This window comes from Urocitellus parryii, chromosome 3 (assembly GCF_045843805.1).
Source record: "Urocitellus parryii isolate mUroPar1 chromosome 3, mUroPar1.hap1, whole genome shotgun sequence".
Classification (NCBI taxonomy): domain Eukaryota; kingdom Metazoa; phylum Chordata; class Mammalia; order Rodentia; family Sciuridae; genus Urocitellus; species Urocitellus parryii.
In genome coordinates this window covers 31258668-31279862 of record NC_135533.1, presented here as the reverse complement: position 1 = coordinate 31279862, position 21195 = coordinate 31258668, and the positions used below count along the sequence as shown (strand labels likewise).

Below are 21195 nucleotides of genomic sequence, written 5' to 3'. Positions count from 1 at the left end.
AAAGAGTACAATTCAAACACCATGTACTGGTGCTTACCTTGGTCTTCAATTTTTGAATCTCTGCTTCTGTAACTGCATGTTTGATTTGCAACTGAAAATTGAAAAGAAAATATCTGAACTAAGAGAGTGTATCTGTATTTTTAAAGTCTCACCAGCTACAAGAATACCTTATCACATAGTAAAAAGCCTAGAAAAGTGCTGCAATGCAGAAGATTGTAAATTAAAATGTCTAGTGTGTAAAATGACTCACTAGGTGCAAACTAATTAAACATGGGGTTTATGGTTCACATTCCCTAACATCAGATTAGGTTACCCGTTTATTGCTTAGGGACCAAAGAGAAGAAAACACATCTTTTTTTTTTTTTCTCTCTCTTTGCAGATCTTCCTTTATGATTTGACTGTCAAAGCAATGTTTCCTTGCTTAGTCGGGCCAACGGAAAGGCTTAAGCCTGTGAGTCTACGGAGATGGAGCAATGTGAAGATTTAATTCCATATTTGGAAGAAAGATGGCACTATGGTTCTGTGAGTCCCTCGAACATTCTGATGAAGCAGATCAGCTGCAAAGGGAAAAAGACGAGGATGCAGCTTCATAGAGAAACCCAGGGTTTTTTTCCTTTTTTTTTTTTTTTATTTCAGAAGTGGTACTTATTCAGATTTCTGTTCTCCAGAAGACCCCCTCATATTGAAGATTCAGACCTCAAAAAGCTTCTACTACAGCTCGCTAGCATAAGAGTCACCATTTATGTCTGTTTTGCTTCTCCCCTCCCCCACTCTTTTCTTTGTAAAGGAGGAAGAATCAATGAATCATTCATTTCTTTAACGCATAAACGAACACCCCCAAATTCAATGAAAACGACTTATGGGTTCAGAATTTCTTCTCTGAAATTCATGGAGCTCGATGTTTTAGGAATTCAGCAATTTTTTAATTTCAGAAAGGTAATGTGATGCATCTTCCATAAACTCCATATTGCCCAACACAGGATCTGCAACCAAACACATGAATATTTCTGCCACCAAGAATATGAATACTCCGACTCAATGAAGTATATAAAGATCATAAATAGTATCCTGTCAGGTTTGTACCACCAAATTAGTTTGCCACAAACTTATAAGAAAACCTGTTTTCAGAGAAGTAACATAGCTTCTTCAAGTTTCCACTACAAGTAGGAGGAGAAGAGGAAACAGTCCTAGGTCTGACTCTCCCTATCTCTGCTTCTTACCTTCACCATGTGTCTAATGGAATCAATTGCTTTGGGATTTCTCTCTCATTTAGTCTTTACAAAAACCCTGAGGCATATGTCATCACTGTCACACTCAGATGAGAAATTATTAATCTGACTGGAAACCATAGGGTTATTTTGAGTAATCTCTGAGTATTCTGACAGAATGTAAAATGGTGCTCAATTAGTTGCTGTTGTTATGAGCAGAACTTAGATCATCTTTCTGATTCAGCCAGCACTTAGTGAATAAGCGTATGTGTTGGTCTGAGGATACATGAACATGGTATAAAATCCCCTTTGAAATATATATTTAGGGAGATTAATAAATTATCCTTCCTAAAGGAAGTTCTAGGGATGATGCTGACAGAAAGGGCACTAGGAATCTGCCTCTGGAAGGCTTGATTAATCTTTTTTCCCATATAACCAGGTCAGATGGTCTCTTGCTCTGGTGTCTTTGTCATGTCTCAAATCCAACAGTGGGCCTCACCACCTTCAAGGCAAAGTGGGAAAATGGGCCTGAAGTTCCCCCATTTCCTGAGGAAGAGAAAACTGCTTCCCAAAGGGTAAAGAAAATTTGACAAGAGAAGCATAATTGGTCAAAGGTGGCATTTTCTTATTCTAAAGCAGTTCTCTTTTCCATTGCTTAAGAGATTTATTTCAGGGACCAATAAGTTTCCCAAAGGGCCAAGTATCTATGAGAAAGTCAAGCTGACTGTCAGAGGGGAAAAAAGAATGGAATCAGAACCTGAAATGCCTGTTGGAACTTCTGGACTTCAGAGAGCTAGGTTTGGAGAAAAGACTTGGGATTGGAGAACATAAATAAAAACAAGATTGCAGGTCAGTGTCGTTGAACTTACAAAACCAATCTTTTTCATCTCTCTTGTCATCTCTAATATGAATGCCACAGATACCCACAGATACCCACCCAAGGATATCAACCCAAATAAATATACAATTCTTACAAAGAACAGGAGCTCCCATTTAACAGTCTGTATGTATACTTTCTATTTATTGCCTTCTATGTAAAAGATAAATATGGAGCATGTATGCATATGACTGACTCAATGTAATCCAAATATAACTACTATAAATAGAAACACTCTTATACAGAAACATAAATAATCAGATTGAAGTTTTGTATTCTCTTGACTTATTCTGCATAAGGGTCAAAAACATTTTTAAGTAAAAAAATATTATTTTAGTAGGAAAACTTTATTTAGTAGGAAAAATTTAGTTCTAGTACCAGAAGCTTTATAATGAGATAAGAGTAACATTCTCTGCTCTGACATTACAAGAGCAACAATAACTGGTATTTGAATGTAACTTTATAAGATAGTTCAGCACTGGAATCAGAATTTTTACAATTATTTTTCTGAGTATTGGAGTGATATTTATTTACCCACAATAGTGTAAGCACCACAAAAGAAGGAACTGAAACTTATTTTGCTAACATTTTGGTGTTGGTAAAATGAAACTTTTTTTTTTCATTTCAACTCAAAGATTTATATATGGTGTCTTTCTTTTCTTAAAGAATGGTGTATACAAAATGAGCTGAAATATGCTTACTGAGCATAGCACAACCTGACCTGAATGACAATACCAACTGCAAGATACATAGCACAGGATGAGATTCTCTAACAAGGAAGTCCTCTAAGTCAGAACTCAGAAACTGGTATTAATGATGAAGATGCTGGATGTAATTGAGAGCCTATAATTATAGTTCCTTTAAAAATAAATTTATGTTTACTACTAAGTAGATAACAATGTATAGCTTCTCTGTTTGTTAACAGAAAGTTCCACAAGGATAACTTTATTTATTCTCCAATGCATTTATGACTTTTCTGGATTTTTTTTTGTAGACTTAGATAAAACAATATAACTTTTAAACTTTGTTTTTCTCTCAAGAGGAATTGCTTTTACTAGTGCTAACAGCCTGACTCCAGAGTAGTAGTGGTGAGTGCCAAACAATGGACACTCAGTCTGGAGGCACCTGTCAAGCAGTTCCTCATGTAAACTCACTCTACACCCCACTAAATTACTAATGATACAACATTGAGGAAAAACAACCCCCCAAAGTCACTAAAACTAAAACTAACCGCTAGAAGAATATGAAATAGGCATGAAATTGAATTCAGATCACAAGGTCGAAGCTAGCCTCTGCGACTTAGTGGGACCCTGTATCAAAATAAAAAATAAGGCTGGGCATGGTGGTGCATGCCTGTAATCCCAGTGGCTTGGGAGGCTGAGACAGGAGGATGGCGAGTTCAAAGCCAACCTCAGCAACTACGAGGCACTAAGCAACTCAGTGAGACCCTGTCTCTAATAAAATACAAAATAGGGATGGGGATGTGGCTCCCTGGTGGAGTGCCCATGAGTTCAATCCCCAGTATCAAAAAATAAAAAATAAGAAGGTCCAGGGAGGTAGCTCAGTGGTTGAGCACGGTGGGTTCAATCCCTAGTATCATAAAATATTAAGAAAAATCTATACAGACCTCACCTAATGCTCAAAACTGGGCTCTAAAAACTCACCAGATAACAAATCAAAACACAAAAGAACTATCACCTAAGCTTCACTCTGATGAGAGTTGGACACTTTGTACCATCCTCACTGATTGCTTGAGATCTAGTCTGTCCAGATATGCGACAAGACATTTCTGTCTTGCCAGAAATGGGACCTCAAATCAGGTCTGTCACTTCTCAGTATTCCGAATTTGTCAAACAGCAATTATTGGAATTAGGAAAGAATGCAGGAAGGCAGCCAAGGCCCTCGTCACAAAGTACACTGCATCCTTTCAGCCACAGACCCCCCAAACAGTGAAACAGACATCCGTGACCTACAGAGTCTGCTAACAGGCCCAAGATTGTCTGTTTTTCCCTTATTTATTGTGGAATGAGACAATGAGTTTTGTATTTGGTGTTAATAGTTATTTATTTTTTTCATTATGAATATCATATCTAAACCTACTTCAAGGTAAAGAAATAAAGTAAAAATGATGTTCTCCATGAATAAAAAGATATCTTAAAAGTAGTTCCTGAGAATACTAGGATGAAAGAAAGTAAAGAAGCATGAATAAAGAATGAAGAGAAAGAAAATTAAATATTTAATAAAAGAACTAAGTCATGTTATAAGTGCTCAAAAAAAGAAATTTGAAGTTAAAAGCATGTTTAATGACACAGAAAATGAAATCATATTGATATGATAGGACAAATTTGAGAAATAATCCCAGACATGAAAAATGTACACAAAGAAATAGAGCCATAAAATAAAGGCATAAAATAAATATTGAATGACAGTGTTTCTAAAAAAAAAAAGAAACAGAATAGAAAGAAACAGCAAACTGATGAAACTGTTAATGAACTAAAATGAAAACAAAACCACAAAACAAACACAAAACAAAAAGACTATTCGAAGGAAGATCAATGAAAAAAGGTCTACTTTAAGAATCTGTGATAAAATATATATACAAAACCCAAGCCTGAATAAAACAAAAGCACCTAAATGCCAGCCTGACATTAGACTTTTCCTTTAAGATATGCTTAAAAAAATGATGCTTGCCCTATTATTTTCAGGAAAAAGCTTCTCAATCAAAATATTAAATCCAATGAAATATCATTTCTGTGTCATGATAATTAGAATGCCATTCTCGGTAGGGGAAGCTCTTGGAAGCCATATCTTCCACAATAGCTAATGAATTACTTAAGGATATACTCTGAGAAATTAGAAACAATTCAGAATTTAGGAACTCGAAAGTAGTACTGTCAAGGTATAACAGTGAAAATTGATTAATCTGAGAGTATAACTATTAGTTATGAATGTATTATAAAGCTATCTAAAACAAGTTTTAAAAAGGGTAACAATTAAATATAATAACATCTGTCTTGGAACCTAAGATTGCATCAAAAGCTTTCATATGGAAATGGTATTGTTTTGTCCTTAACTTTTAAAATTATAGAAATGCAGAATAATTCTTAAAAACTTGAAGATTACCTATAGCAAAAAACAAAGAACAAAAAACAAAACCCCCCAAAACAAAAAAAGAAATGTATAGCAGACAACAAAACTAGAGCTATTAGACCTTGAGTAATTATCCAATGTTTAAATTGGCTAATTTTTTTTTTTAGTAAAAGATACAAATTCCAAGATTACATTCTGTAAAGTTACAATAAAACAAAATACTGTGACCAGGTTTATGTTAAAGGTAGGTACACATTCACATGCTTGTGTGTTTACCCAGCAACTCAAACAAAAGTGACAGAATATTACCATCAGATGAAGTATATGTAAAGGTTAAAAACAACAACAACAACAACAACAACAACTTTAAGTCATATTTGATGTACTTTCAACATAACATCAAAAGAGATAACCATAGCCAGAGGACACAAACAATAATAGTGAGGTATAATTTTACTCATATTCTCAGTATAGTAGTTTAAGTTAGGAAAATTGAGAAAACATTCAGAAGGTCTAAAACACAGGTCATTTCCATATCATGATAATTAGAATTCATTCTTGGTATGAAAAGCTCATGAAAACTACATCTTCCACAAATACCTAACAAACTACTTAAAACTATACTCTGAGAATCACTTTTGTCGCAAATACCCATATTAATCTATAACAAAAATATCATTTAAAAAAACTTGAAAAGCTACTAACTCAACCTCTGCTTCATACAGTAGGAATCTTTGGTGCCAGGTGGGAGAAAAATAGTAGTGCCAGAGATATTAGTGAATTAATACCAGAACATCACTGCAATCCCATTATAGTAGGATAAAAAGGAGCATAGGTGAATTGGAAATAATCATTTTGTAAAAGGCACATCTATAAGTATACTTAACAAAAATTCCTGAAATACAAAAAAAAAAAAATAGAGGAGAAGAGGCAGGGTATGCTATGGTTACTTGATCAGCTTTATATATTGCTAGATAACTTAAGACTAAGTAAATATAAGTCAGGGTAATAAAATAAAAATATTAACTTTGAAGTAACAGATGAAAATTTGACATATTTAATACAAAGGGAAATAGTTAAAAATCAGAAGAAAACTTGGAAAATGGAAAATATGAAATAGACAGGCATAAGCTTAACACTAAGATGATAAAAGTAAATGTAAATAAATTACACTCCAATTAACTGACAAAGACTCCCAGAGTAGAATAAAAGTAGGATTGAGGAACATGTTGCCTAAAGGAAACATATTTGAACCAGAAGATATGGAAGGAATGAAAATAAAGAGATGGAAAATACAGATGCAAATATAATGCAAAAGAAAGCCAGTGTTGAGTTCTCCTACCAAATGAAACAGAAGTTGGTGCAAAATGCTTCATAGGGGACGGAGAGATATTAAAATAAATCAAGAAATTGTAATAATCCTGAACATATATGCAGCTAACAACAAAGAATCAAAACATATAAAAGTACAACCAATAAAATTATAGAAAGAAATAAACAATGGTAGCTGCCGATTTTAATATATGCTTTTCTGAATCGGTAGATCAAGCAAAGTCTAACCCATATTATAAAAGATATGTGTGTATGTGTTTGCACTATTAATCTTATTTTTATATATGAAAACCATACAAACTTTGCACCCAGACACAAATGTGTGCCATTTGCGTACACAAGGAATATTAAAATTGTTTATGAATCAAGTTATAAAAAATCTCAAAAATTCTAAACGATAGCTATTACAAATAAAATATATTTTCTGAATAGTGTGCAAGAAAGTTAAGAGCCAATAAGAAAGCATAACAAATAAAGTTCTACATGTCTGGGGGAAAAGAACCCCACAGAATAATTCTTGTGTTAAAGAGGAAATAAGACATGACATAAATGACAATGGTATTCTACATGCAAAAAACTGACATGTAGAGAAAGCAATATTCAGAAAAAAATATACTTGTCAGAATGTACAACCTATTAAAAATTAATGCTATGCCAGTGGTGCATCTCAGTGGCTTGGGAGACTGAGGCAGGAAGATTGAGAGTTCAGAGAAAACCTTAGCAACTTAGCTAGGCTCTGAGCAAGTCATTGAGACCCTGTGTCTAAATAAAATATAAAAAATGGGCTGAGGATGTGGCTCAGTGGTAGTGCCCCTAGGTTCAATCTCCAGTACCAAAAAAATAATGAGAAAGAAAGAAAGAAAGAAAGAAAGAAAGAAAGAAGGAAGGAAGGAAGGAAGGAAGGAAGGAAGGAAGGAAGGAAGGAAGGAAGGACGAACTTGCTACAACTGATCAAAACAACAACAACATCAAAAAGAAAGATAGAAAAATGAAGATATTGAAAGGAAACAATAAATTAATTATTTTTTAATTTAAAAAGAAATCACTAGTTATGTCAAATCATGATAGATAAAATTCTGGAAAACAACTAAGAAAGAAGCAAAATTACCCAAATAAGAAAAGAAAGCCTATAAAAGGGTAACTAGAATGCAAATGTTATAATATTTTAAAATTATTTTATATAAACAAGTTCATAAATGTAAAAATCTAAATATATAAATTTCTTAAAACCAAGCAAAATATCACAATTGGCACCCCAAAATTTAAAAACTTTAACAGAGTAATAGCTATCATAAAAAGTATCTAAAAACTTCCTCCACAAATACACAGATGGTTTATATTTGAGTAATAAAAAACTTTTGAGAATAGAAATTTCTCTTATATAAATCATTTTTTTAAACAAAAGTCATTTATGAAATTAGCAAAATAGGAAAAATTTACTAATCTATATTGAGGCTAACATAATCTTTTAGCAGCTTTTGACTACCATACTGTAGTCAGATTTTCTGTTACTTAGCACAGGACACTTAGGAAACTAATAGAGGGTGCCATAAAATTTAAGAAAGGAACAAGAAAAAAAAAAGACTTAAATAGATAAAATCCATAAACTTTAGATTAAAAGATTCAATATGATAAAGTGTTAGTTCTTCACAAATTAACTTACTAGTTTAATCTAATTACAATAAAAATGCAAAGAAAATCATTATTAGGGAATTGAAGAAGGGATTCAAACATTTTCTTGAGTAAGCTAAAAGTAAAGGAATTTTAAAAGAGAAAATTAGATGTATCGGATTTATTCCATCAATGCTCATATGTAATCTAAAAATGTTACACTGAAGAAAAGAGAAAAAAATGGAACACAGTAGGAAGGCCCAAAGCAATCCAAAATTATAGACACAAATTCTGTAGACAATAATGCAGCTTTTTGACCAGAGGGGAACAGGCAAATGAACATTTAAGTGCTGACTAACTTGTCAACTACTTGGAAAAATTAAATTAAGTACATTGTACAATGATTCATCTGTACATTCCTGATACCATTCATTCATGAAATATTTAACCATGAATTATATGCCAAGAACTGTGTAAAGATACAGTCATGAGCAAAAACAGAGCACTTCAGGGTCTAGTAGGAACATATGTAACAGGCCGAAAGCAGGACTGATGGGGAATATGTCAGCCTAATGAGCTTTGCCTAAGAAATACACCAGGTAATTTTGCTTAAAACAAAATTAAGAGAACCCTGTAACATGAGACTTTGCAAAGACTCTAATACAACATGACCATTTTCTGTGCATAATCCTCTGAAAAATACTGCTAGATACAGTGTTTGGATGTCTGTGAATTACATAAATAAACTTTTAAGACTGTGATAGTGGCAGCATACAAGATAAAATTGTTATGAAAGAGTGCAACACAATTGTTTGAGAGCAATCTCCTGAAGAAATTAAAGCAGCACTAAGCTAAATATAAAACAAAACAGAATAAAAGGATTACAAATGAAATGATATAATATTTGCCTGGTTTTAAAGTTGAGACAAACCTCTAATTCTTATACACCAAAATTAATGGCAAACTATAAGTTTGGCTAAGCAGACTAGAAATAAATCAGACATAATATACAGAATGGATCCTGATCATGAAGCTGTCTACACCAAGGCCATCAAAATTTTCTGTTGAGGGGCAGAGAGCAAATAATTTAGGACTTATAGGACACAGAGTCTGCAACAATTCAACTTGACTGTTGAAGCATGAAATTGGCCACAAACATATATTAAAGAAATGGGCATGATTGTGTTCAAATGAAACTATATCTACAAAAAAAGAAAAAACAAATACAAAAACAAAAACAGGCAATAAACCAGATTTGGCAAATGTTACATTTGCTAACCTCTAATCTGGTCTAGATGAGACAGTTGTCCATATAATGGTGCATACAATATTTTTGGAGCATCGATTCCTTGGCTCAATTCAGAAAATGCAGAGTATAATTTTCCATGTCCTATCTCTGATTTTTAGGCCCTGTAGCTCCTATATAAGAATACGAAACATTCTTCAACTCCATTGTCTACTAGTGACTAAGGGTCAGACTCACCCAACATTATGAAAGAGCCCTATTAAAGGCTTTTTACCAGCGCACACTACCATATCTCACTGCCTCAATACTTGTCAAAATTGGATTGATGCTCAGGGGAGATTTCTTAAAGAACACATGTTCTATAAACTCCATTAGATAACTTATATTCTTAGAACATATAAGAAAAAAAAAGCATCTAGATAATAATTCTTCACTCAGCCACTACCTATGAACTTTTCTTTTTCTCCATTGCTCTTTGACTTGAAGATATCAGTTAATACAGAAGGTCTTTATAAGAAATGAGGAGGTGAGCTGGGAATATGGTTCAGTGGTAAAGCATTTGCTAACATCCATGAGGCCCTGAGTTCAACCCTCAACACCACAAGAAAAAAGAAAAAAAAAAGAAAGGAAGAGGTGATAAATAATGGTACCTTCATTTTCAACAATGAAGGATGCTCCCCCCAAACAATGAAAGATCAGTTGCTTGAGGCCCTATTCATCACAGTTTCTACTTTACCTGCAGGGGTTCTGAGTAGTTAATTTTAAAAAAGAGTTTATGTGATCACATACATATATGCCCACTCAGGATCTTTTCCTGGCCCTTCTCTGACCACTCCTTTCCTCAGAAGCTGAGTTCCGCAGACTTTGTATTACCCAAGTTCCCACTGCTGGAGGTGACTGTGTGAGGGTGTGGGGATGCTCCCCACCAGGAAGAGAACAGCATTGGGAAATGGGTATATATCACCCTTGCCCAGAGAATGCAGTTTTTAGTAGTGGCTGCATCTTAAAAAGCTGCAGGTGTTCAATGGCCCTCTTTCAAAAAGAGAATCTCTTTCCTTCTCTTTATCCATTAAGCCAAAACATGGTGACAGCTTCCTGCTGTTGCCAGTCCCTATGCATGTCACCATCCCTTGTTAGTTCTATCAACTCTGTTCAAAGTCTGTTCATTAAACTCTTCAATTAAACCCTTTGGGTATGCCATCTGATTCCTATTAGGACTCTATTTTAGGAAAAGAAAGAAAAAAAAGAGCCTTTTTAGAAGCACTGCCTTAGAGGAAAGCTCATCACTGGGGGGAAAAAAAATCTGTACAACTGAAAAAAAAAAAAAAACCACACAGCTAGAATATATATGCACACTCTAGTTTGAAATTATGGGCTAGATACATTGCAAGCTGCCACTATGACAAATATCAAGCATTTAAATCAGTGATAATGAAATGAGATCTACTTAAATTTTACTTTGAAATTTGAGACTTAAGATAATCTTCTATTAAAAAGTTTCATTGGGAAATTGATTATTCTTAATATTTTATTTGAACAAAAACATACACTAACTAATGAAATAGACAGATATAAATAGTTTGCAGATGAGTGGCTTACCTCTTTAAACTTGTGACTGAGCTTGCTTGTGTCCAGGTCTGATGGAGAAAACATGTCCTCATTCTCAGGCAGCTCAAAGACTTCAATGGCCATGTCACCACCAGGAAGAACAGGCCCTACCTCATCCTCTTCTTCATCTGTGGCATATTCTCCTGTCTGAAAGTAAGGGGATTTCAGAAATCCAGCTGTCCTTACTCCAGGTGGAGGAGGGTTATTGGAAAACATTTTATAAGAGACATAAAAGATGTCACCAAATGGTAAAAGTGTGTAAGTCAATTTTTAAATTGAGCATGCCTCATGCAGCCAATGTTATACACAAATGTTAGTTCAAAGATCCAAAGGAACAAGTCTATGCCACATACATGTGCATTTCTAAATATCTGATAGAATCAATAGCCTCTCTAGTATAGCAACAGGATGAACTGATTTTTGATCTGAGCATGTGATGATTTTACTAAATAAAATTACATAGCTAGGGGAAGTAAGTAATTCCTTCAAATACCCACCCTCCTATGTGAATAAGTCACCCAATATTGGGAGCAAGTTACCCAGTATAGGAAGGAAACAGAGATTGAAGATTCAGAGTTTGAAGGAACTTTAATTAAACCATATAATTGTTAAGTAGATTAACTCTTCTAACCTTTGGAACTGAATCAGTTCTATTTTGTTTGTTAATTACTGTGGTGGTTAACTAATGAACTAAAGGATAAACTGAAGTTTTCAACTCACAGAGTGCATATGCATATAGTTCTGCTTTCACACTACTTTAATAAAACTGAGTATTTGGTCAATATGAATTTTTTTTTCATGTAAAATTCTACATTTCCAGTTGTGTTTTTTTTTTTTTTTTGAGAAAGTCAAAGATCTGTCAATTTAGACACATTGTGACACAATAACAACTGGCCAAAGATTGCAGTCATTGCCCCTTTTAGGCAGTCACTCACTTTTTAATACACTAGACTTCCCAAACTCCACATCATTCTGCTGTTAGCTTCACTCTTTTATAACATCTGTGGGTCCCTGTAGGTATTTGAGTACATGACCCCTGGAATAGATGTTCTTCTTTTCTACTAACTTCCTTAACATTATTAGAAAGTAGCTCCTCTCCTGGCAGCATGAGGCTATGAGGCTATAATTCAAAATAAGTGCTTGAAATCTTTATCTTATGATAAAACTTAAAGATAAATCATTGATTCACAAGGTTAAAAAGAACAAGTTCATTTAATTCATCCCTGTTCCTACAGGTAGTAGTTTAATATATAAAACATAGATAGAAATTCATACTGCCTTCAAAAAAACCTTCATAAAGAGAACCCTGAATGATGTATTCCTTTGATTAACTGGGCTCAGCATTTGCTGCTTTTTCTTGTTGTTCTACACTTCATTCTTTCTGCTAAAGCTGCACACGTCCTTTTTCCCCCTTTCCTTCCCCTTTCACACAGTTATTGTCACAGAATATACCTTTGTGTATTGTATTCCCATTTACAAACTTAGAATCATTATTTTACACATTTGCCTACTAAATTATACAGGAAAGAGCTAAGTTAAAAGCCAAACCAAAATTACAAATAATATTGGATTTTACATTTACCTATATAGTTGCCTTTACCAGTGTTTTAAATTTTTCCTAATGGCTTCAATTCACTGCCTACTGTCTTTGCAGCTCAGAGTGAAGAACTAACTCCCTTTGATATTTCTTATAGAGTAGGACTGCTGGTGATGAGCTCCCTCAGCTTTTACTAATAATTTGTCCTTCATACTTGAAAGATGGTTTTGTCATTTTTGGTGTCTTTTTCTTTCAGGACTTATGTCATCCTACTACCCTTTAGCATCTATGGTTTCTGAAGAGCAATCAGTTGTTAATCTTATGGTGGAGCCTTTGTGATGAGAGTAACTTGTCTTTTGTTACTAAATTCTTTGAGTTTCAATAATTTGACTGAATTGTGTCTCCATGTGGATCTCTTTGTTCATTAGGCTTCTTGATTGTGTATAATAATGTCCTCAAATTGGTAAGTATTCAGCCATTATTCATTAAAATGTTTTTTCTTCCCCTTCTGTATACATCCCTTTTAAAAACTATGTCTGCACATGAAGGAAATCTGATTATTAACCTCAGTGTAATGATTCTTATTGTCTGGAAGACTATTATTTAGTTGCCTCAGACTTCTTTTTTTCAATGAAATTATTTTAGTTTTCTCAAGAGGTCAGAGATCTCTGTAACTGTCTTTGTAATTGTCCTCTGACTTCTCTCCAAATTCTTCCAAGTTGTGAAGCTGGAAGCAGGCACAATTTCTACAAAAGGATTTGGGGGCCACTGACCACAATAAATATATTGCCTCAGTATCCCTCAGTCTCTACTTCCCCACAGAGGCTATTATCATAAAAACCTTGACTTTGGAGGCATTTGTGTAGAGAAATAAGCTCAGGATCTTTCACATTGAGCAGCGATTTTTTCCAAACTGGTTACAGATTAGTTAGAACTCCCCACCTCCCTGTCCCACCCCACACAAATAAAATCAGAGATGCTTTGACTGAAAGGGGGGAAAAAGTTTGAGATTGGGTGTTCCAATCTCCAAGGATCCTACAAATTTAGGACCCTTTAGAAACCAATCTGAAAATGTCTAAACTATAAATACCATTTTAAGTGTCTCTGGCACTCGGCAGGGTAAGGTAGCTGAAGATGGGGACTGGTTGGTTCCAAATAGCTTCAATTTGTCAGTACAATTACATTCTATAAATCTTCAAAAGGCTTTAATTTTAGATTTGGTATGGTTCTTATGGTATTCTGTAAATTAATCTATTTCCTATTTATATGTTTTTAGAACCAGCAGGTACTTTGTAAATACCAGTGATGTTAACTAATGGGAATGTGGCATGGTTAGTAAGTAAACAATCTCAAGATACTTTGCTAAAAGTTTTCTTGTGGAGGTACAAAAATGTAAAAATTTTTAACCCTATAATCACAACTAGCAGCAAAGCTCAGTCTTAGTTTTAAAGCTTAAACTCATATATAAAATTTAGTTCTATATAATCAATTTGATGAGTAGCTGAATGACTCACGAAAATCTTAAGCTAAAATTTAAAGCCTAACTAAACCATAACAATATGGTACATTTTAAACATCAGCTGAAAAAAATCACTTGATTTGCTTTTGCCAGCTTGAAAATGAATACTTGTTAACTAAGTATGAGTGAATTAATATAAATATGAGACTAGGGTGGGGCCTAACATATAATAAGATCTAACAAATACTTTTTAAATACAAATACAATTGCATTGTACTATCTAGAACTTCCTAAGGAAGTTTTCGTAATATCAAGAAAACAAGCAGTCATTTGTTAAAAAGGTAATATTGTGTTACACACATTTTTTTAAAAAAACACAGGATTAGGATATATACAACATAGACAATTCTTGCATTTAAGTACAGTTTTGGCCTTATCATCCAGGTATAATTTATCAAAGTTATCTTGAAAATTTAAAATTATCAAGAGTTCTTCTTGATGCTTCTATTTTTGACTTTTCCAGTTTCTTCTCCTTTTTAGTTCCCAAATTACATGCATCTGTGCCAAAATTCTTATCATTCATTTCATCATTCCATTTACTAATATTTTCTCTTTTCATTAGCCTTTAAAGCATTCTAAGGGCAAAATATATCTTTTAGTGCCTTGAGTATACTTTTTACTTATGATAGGCTATAGATAGTGTTCAAAAACTTTGTTACCATTCCCACCCTGAATAGACTTCAGAATAAAGAATACACTTATTATCAATTCTCTTAAACATCTGAAAACAAAAGAGTTACATTTAGTGGATTAAGAATAATAAGTCTTTCAGATTCTGTTTATTGAAAATGAAAATTATTTTTATGGCATGGAATGGTAAATTAACAAATCTCAAAATTAGATTGGATTGAGCCTGTCATTTGTAGAGGAAGATGGACAATGTTGTACAAAAAAAAAATTGTTACAATTAAGTATTTCCATTGATAGCCAACTCTTCCTACTTTTGGCCAAATTCAAAGTTTTTCAAAGGCAGAAGGAATATCAGCAGTGTAGAAGGGACAAAAAAAGTGCAGAATAAATTTGACAAAATTACTCTATGTGCACACATAAATATATTACAGTGAATTCTACCTTTATGTGTGTGTGTGTGTGTGTGTGTGTGTATGTGTGTACATATTACCAATTTAAAATAAATAAATAAATGGAAAGTAGACCAGTAAAGTAGAATGGAAATATGGGTAAGAAGGAGGGCAAAGGGGGTGGGCATTAGGGACCAATGGAGTAAATTAAATTCCATGCAAATATAGTTATGTCAAAATGAACCCAACTACTATGTACAACTATAGTGCATCAATAAAAGAAAAAAAATTCAAAATACCAGAGACTCTTGACATTATTTGTCTCAACCTACAAATTTGCTTCCAATGTGTCAAGAATAGTTCTTAGAGTCAAAATACAGGTAGTAAATGTTTCATGGCCTATCTATTTTCTTAATTAACATCTTTTACTTTTGAATAGTCCCATGAAAAGGAGAAAAGTGAACAATCTTTTCATAATTTACTGTGTACCCAACATTGTATATTCCCTAACAACTACTTGATATGGATATTAATATGCTATCTTAATTTGAGGAAACTGAGACTCAAGAGACTTTACCAAGAACAATTAGTTAAGGTGTTGAAGCTATATCGAAACATTTCAAAGTCTGTATTCTTTATTCTATGTTATGCTGCTTCTGGTTTATAGAAACTAAAGCTTTGCAGAAAAACAATGTTAAGAATATATTCCTTTCACCTATCCTCAACCCAAAAGCCTGTTTTTGCATAATGCTATTGTGCTAGGAGTCACCTTTCACAATTTGAACATTGTCATTCAATTCATTTGAAGACTTGCACCTGTGTTTACTGTCCTCTTTTATTCTATCATGACCCTGAGGCAAGTACACAGAAGTCTCCTTTGAAAGGACAGGGAGCAGTAATGGGTGAATAAATTGCAAAATAAAGAGAAGAATCAATGAAAACCAAACATAAACATATTTACACTTATCCTAAATCACAGAATTATTTATTCACTTGCCTATCTTTTAATTGCAGGGCCAAGTTTTCCTCTTGGCTTATGAGTGTCTGCTGACTGATGTTTCACACATTCTCTTATAAAAACCACAAGCATAACATATAATCTATAAAAATTTTGCAATGTCCTTAAAATGGATAAAAATGATTCAAGCAAGAAAAACTGAGTTTTAAATTCCTCTAGATGTTTATGGTGTGCCCTTATCTTTTACATTTCTTCCCCAAACCTAATTTCGTTTAGCTATTTTTTAAAAAAATAATATATCTAGTTTTCATAGATAAAACAATTTTCTTTACATTCACATTACATCAGAGCACTTAATATTTTACTAAATAGCATTATAATAATTGTGCTGACAGATTCCATGTCTTGTAAACACCAAACTTTTGACTGGTGGGAGCAAAAGTGGGTAGATATACCAGGGCCCGAAACACGAGAGTTGGAAGTGTTGGTCTAGGCTTTACAGAAGGAGCATTAAGCATCAGTTGTATTAGTGGGTTAGCGAAGTGGGGGCCAATGAAAGAACCTTGGTTTTGTGGTCACTTCTCTAAGTTCAAATTCCAGCTCTGAGACATTGGAACTGACATTCTAGTCTAGACATTCTAGACTGAAGCTTTGATTTCTTTATCTATAGAATAAGACAACTTGAAGAAATACTTAGCATAACAAAGTTATCATGAAATTAAATTAGAGAGTGCCTGTAAAGTGCTTAACACAAGACCTGGAACATGATAGGAGCTCAAAATAATTCATTGCTGCTGTTGCTGCAATGGTGACACACCAGAGCCTTTCCAGTCCCTATCTTGTAACTGGATGTTTGCTAAGCTTTGGTCTCAAAAATATAATTCTGCAGAAGATCTGGATGCATGCATCTTTTTAAAGCAAATTGGTCATTCTGAAGTAAAACTTTCCTTTCATTAAAGCAGCTCCTCTTATATTCCCAGTTCTTCAAAAAACCCTAGATTCTACCAACCCTGCCCCCTGGGAAACCTCCATGCATCCATGCTCCTCATTGCCCAGCCTCCACCCACCAGAGTGGTCCAAGGTGAATATCCCTCTTCATTGGAAAATCCTATGAAGCTCCTACTCTTAAGACTTTCATAATCTGCTCTTTTATGTTCCCACTGTATGCCTTATATCACTAATAACACTTTGAAGTTTTTATAGCTGCTTTTCCCCATCAACTTCTTTCATCTAAGAGCTCCTGGAGGCCACCAGGTATGATGTATCCCTGCAATCCTAGCATGGCTAGGGCACTGTTTGGCATGTAGTGGGCACTGAACAAATGTTTACTGAATAAATTAAGACAGTTGCAGCCACATCTGCACAGTACGGCAGAGCCTGATTTTCCTGTTAATCTCAGCCTTTCAGTATGAAATATAGTGAAGCACAGCTGCAGCTGGGACCTAAATGACCCTTTGGGGGATTTTCTCTTGTTGTTAGGTTCAACCATTAGCAGTAATTTTTGCTGCAGCAATGTTTGCTCTGGTATATTCAGTGAAACCAAATGATGCTAATCATAAAAATAGCCTTAATTGTGCAGTTTTTCTGGGAATTTGTTTACTGAATATGAATATGATTATATATATTTTTCAGACTCAGTTCTCAGAGAATAGAGAGAGCTGCTTCTTTTCTGGAGGAGAAAGATCACAAACTAAGATGTTAAGGTTTAAAATTCCTCAGTCTGCACCAACTATCCAAATAGCTTTTGGCAAAAGCATCCCTTTTTCTGCAAAGGAATCTCTTTTTCCACTATTTGTCAGTGACTTTTTGTATGTGCGCTAATTCTGTAATGTCTGGCTATGGTATCTCTTTGAATGTTGTCTGCTCACCTATAAAATAGAAATAATAACACTTTATTCATGAGGTTGCTATGAGAATTTACAATAGTGACATATTCAAAGAGCTCACATCACAGTGCCTAGAACATGCTAGATAACTATATGACTTGAGAACTATGATTGTTTTCATCACCCCTTATTTCTCCAAGACAATGCCATAAGTAGTGCAACAAATAAGAGTACAGGCTTTGGGGCTCGAGAGACTAGGTCTCCAAAAGAGAAAAGACTTAATGTTGCAGACGCATTATAGTGAGCGTGCCACTTATTTTGTATTTTTTATAGTCTTTGCTTCTATAAAATAGTATGAAAGATACTAACCCCATAGGATACTGAAAGGTTTTAAAGAACTAAATACACAAAATATTTAATGTCTAGCTTTTCATATGCATTTATTTCACTTCCATTTATCAAGCCATTCAAAATTTCTTGTCGATCTTTTGTTCTCAAAATGTACCTGGATTTTCACTCCATTCTTACGATATTATCTTCCAAGTAAAGAAAAACAGCTGAACTCCATATCTAGATTACGCATGGGCCCTCTGTTTCCTGCCTTCGTGGTAACACTGCTGACAAATTATTCTTCCTAAAATTCTAGAGGTTAGACCTGCCAATACATCTTTCCAACTATCCAAACTCATGTTTTCCTTCTTAAATGTTTTTCTAGTAGTTTGTTAAACAGTTCATAAATTAACATTTTATAGTATTTCAGGGCTTTCTTTAATTTTTAATCCCCTTCCTTTTAGAAAACATACTCCAAAAACAGGAACAATATTTCCTGCAATGGTGGATAGATGCTAAAGTGACCCCCAGTGATCCCTGCTTCCTGCTTATTCATGCTCTTGTAAATTCCTTCCCCTTGAGTGGAGGATGGACCTAGAAACTCACTTATAACAACCAGAATACAATAAAAGTATTTCTGAAATGAGTGTACACCAAGATGTGGACTTGCATTTCATCAGGCTCTTGCTCTGTCTGAGCCCTCACTATTGGAAAGCAAACTGCCATATTGTGAGGATGAAGAGGCCCGTGTTACACACTACAGGGAACTGAGGTTTCTGGCCAACAGCCAGCAAGAACCTGAGGCCTGCCAACAGTCACATGAAGGAGCTTGGAAGTGGATCTTTTGAGTTTTGCCGACAGCTGTGAGCAAACTTGGAAGCAAATCTTCTCCCAATTGAACATTTAGATGACCACAATTCTGGCTGATGCTTTATTTGTAGCCTTGGGAGAGATTTTGAATCAGAGGCATCAGTTAAACTGACTCACAGATAATGTAAGGTATAAATATTTCTTAACTTACTATGTTTTGGGGGTAATTTGTTATACAGCAATAGAAGGTGGGTACTGTCATAACAAATACACACACACACACACACACACACACACAGAAGTGACTTTGGAAACAGGTAGTAAACAAAGGCTAAAAGGATTATGAAGAGTGCATTAGAGCAAGCCTAACCTGCCTTAAACAGATTGTTAGTGGAAATCTGGAAGGTGAGGTACTTATTATATAGTGGTAGAAATCTAAGCAACATTATCAGAAAGCAGGAAATGTTCCTAGTGAACTGCTAATCTCACTAAGTGTTGAAGGTGCTGCCTGATTTTCTTCTTAATGCTTATGGTAAAATGTGAGAGACATGGATAGAATGAGCATACTATCAAACAGAAAGGAACTAAGCCTTGATGGTTTTGAAAGTTTGAAAAATATAAGTCTAAAATTAAAAAAATGGCTTTCAAACAACGTTCAAGTCTGAGATACTGCTAGGAGAACAAAGTATAAAAGCAGAGGGCAAGATCAAAAATATTAAGAATTCTGAACTTGGGAAACCCCAACTTTATATAGTGGGGAGTAAGAAAGTCTCTTACTGCCCTTAAGAGAGACACTATCTCTGTTTTCCAAGGCTATTCATCATACTAATATCACCAAAAAGATAATCTGAAAAAAGGCCATCCATGCCTCTGCTCATAAGACATGCAGAGGACAGATACATGGGGAATGGTCTCTCAACATTATCCATGCTCATATGTACATTGTTTATGGCTTGTGGTAAATTTTCTCATGAGTTTAACACTCCTATGGCCACACTGATCAATGAGACCTAGGGCATCCAGAACTAAATCCATTCAGACAATCTCACAGCACATAATTAAAATTACTATGAATAGGACTCCAACCAGCAGAATTAGTCCAACTTGCAGTGTTGGGATCAACTCTATTTCCTAGCCTCCCAGAACCAACTGGTTAAAGAAGCCCCATCAGAGTCTAGCCTCTCTCCATAACCTCCTGAACTGACCTTTCCACTTGGCTTAAGGGTTTATTCTAAGTGCAACAGGATGTATCAGTAAACACACAGGGACACAAGGAAGAAGATTAGGGTCTAGAGCAGTTCTGTTTTCTAGAAAAACTCTATTCAGCAAGTTGAGGCTGATATGAGTGCCTTCTAGGATCTAGGCAGTGCAGCTAATCACATTCCCTCAGTTGGAAATAAATTCTGTACTCTCTTGTCTAGTTAATTAGTACAATCATAAGGACCATTATTATCAATTATTCCTTAGGAAAAGCTGCTCCAAGTAGTCTTGGATAGCCTTATTTCAGAGGGATCACTACAATCAACTGAAGGCTACATGATCAAATGGTGGACTTTCTTTAAATACATAAAACATTTTTAAAGATTCTGTGACAGATTCTTAAGGACTTCTTTAAAAAGTCTTTCTCTGGGTGGGGGCTGTAGCTCAGTGGTAGAGCGAGCGCTTGCCAAGCATGTGCTAAGGCCCTGGGTTCAATCCCAAGTTCCATAAGAAAAAAAAACCCCACAAAAACACAAAAAATCTTTCCTTAAGTACCAAAAATATTGATGCCATATAGCTAGGAGTAGGCCCAAAGAATTTGATAGGTTTCCATAATTTGTTTCTATGGTTTGAATCCTCAAACTTTAATCTGTTAGTCTATAATTTTCCAAAGGATAGACCAAATAGGTCATTGGAAATAGTCCAAAGGGCCAGGAAAAATATAACAAGGATTATCAAAGGGACTATTGGCCAGAGCTGTAAATATGGCCTTGAGTCCTGTCCGCAAGTGACCATGTCCATTTGTGGGTCTGAATAGCTGGTGCAGAGGTTGAAAAGCCCAGTAGTTAGCACCAGACAACCTGGTTGAATGATCACCAGTGAACCAAACTCAGGCATTAAAAAAAAAAATCCTATAAATTGGAGGCACCACTGTGTGACAGGTTCTGCTTCAGAAAAAAGATGGCAGACAAAATCTCCCAAACACAAAACAGCCACTTGTTCATGTAAATCTGAGACACTATTG

At 34.7% G+C, this 21195-nt stretch overlaps 1 protein-coding gene across 1 annotated transcript in view; it reads right to left on the bottom strand.

Moving 5' to 3' along the window:
• Window positions 1-21195, bottom strand: part of Ppp1r9a (protein phosphatase 1 regulatory subunit 9A) — a 293369-nt gene that overhangs the window by 47298 nt on the left and 224876 nt on the right. Inside the window, exons 7-8 of the mRNA XM_026391574.2 lie at window positions 10964-11119; window positions 38-91 (exon numbers count right to left, since the gene is read on the bottom strand). Coding sequence (XP_026247359.1) covers window positions 38-91; window positions 10964-11119 — 210 coding nt within the window. The remainder of the gene's footprint in view (window positions 1-37; window positions 92-10963; window positions 11120-21195) is intronic.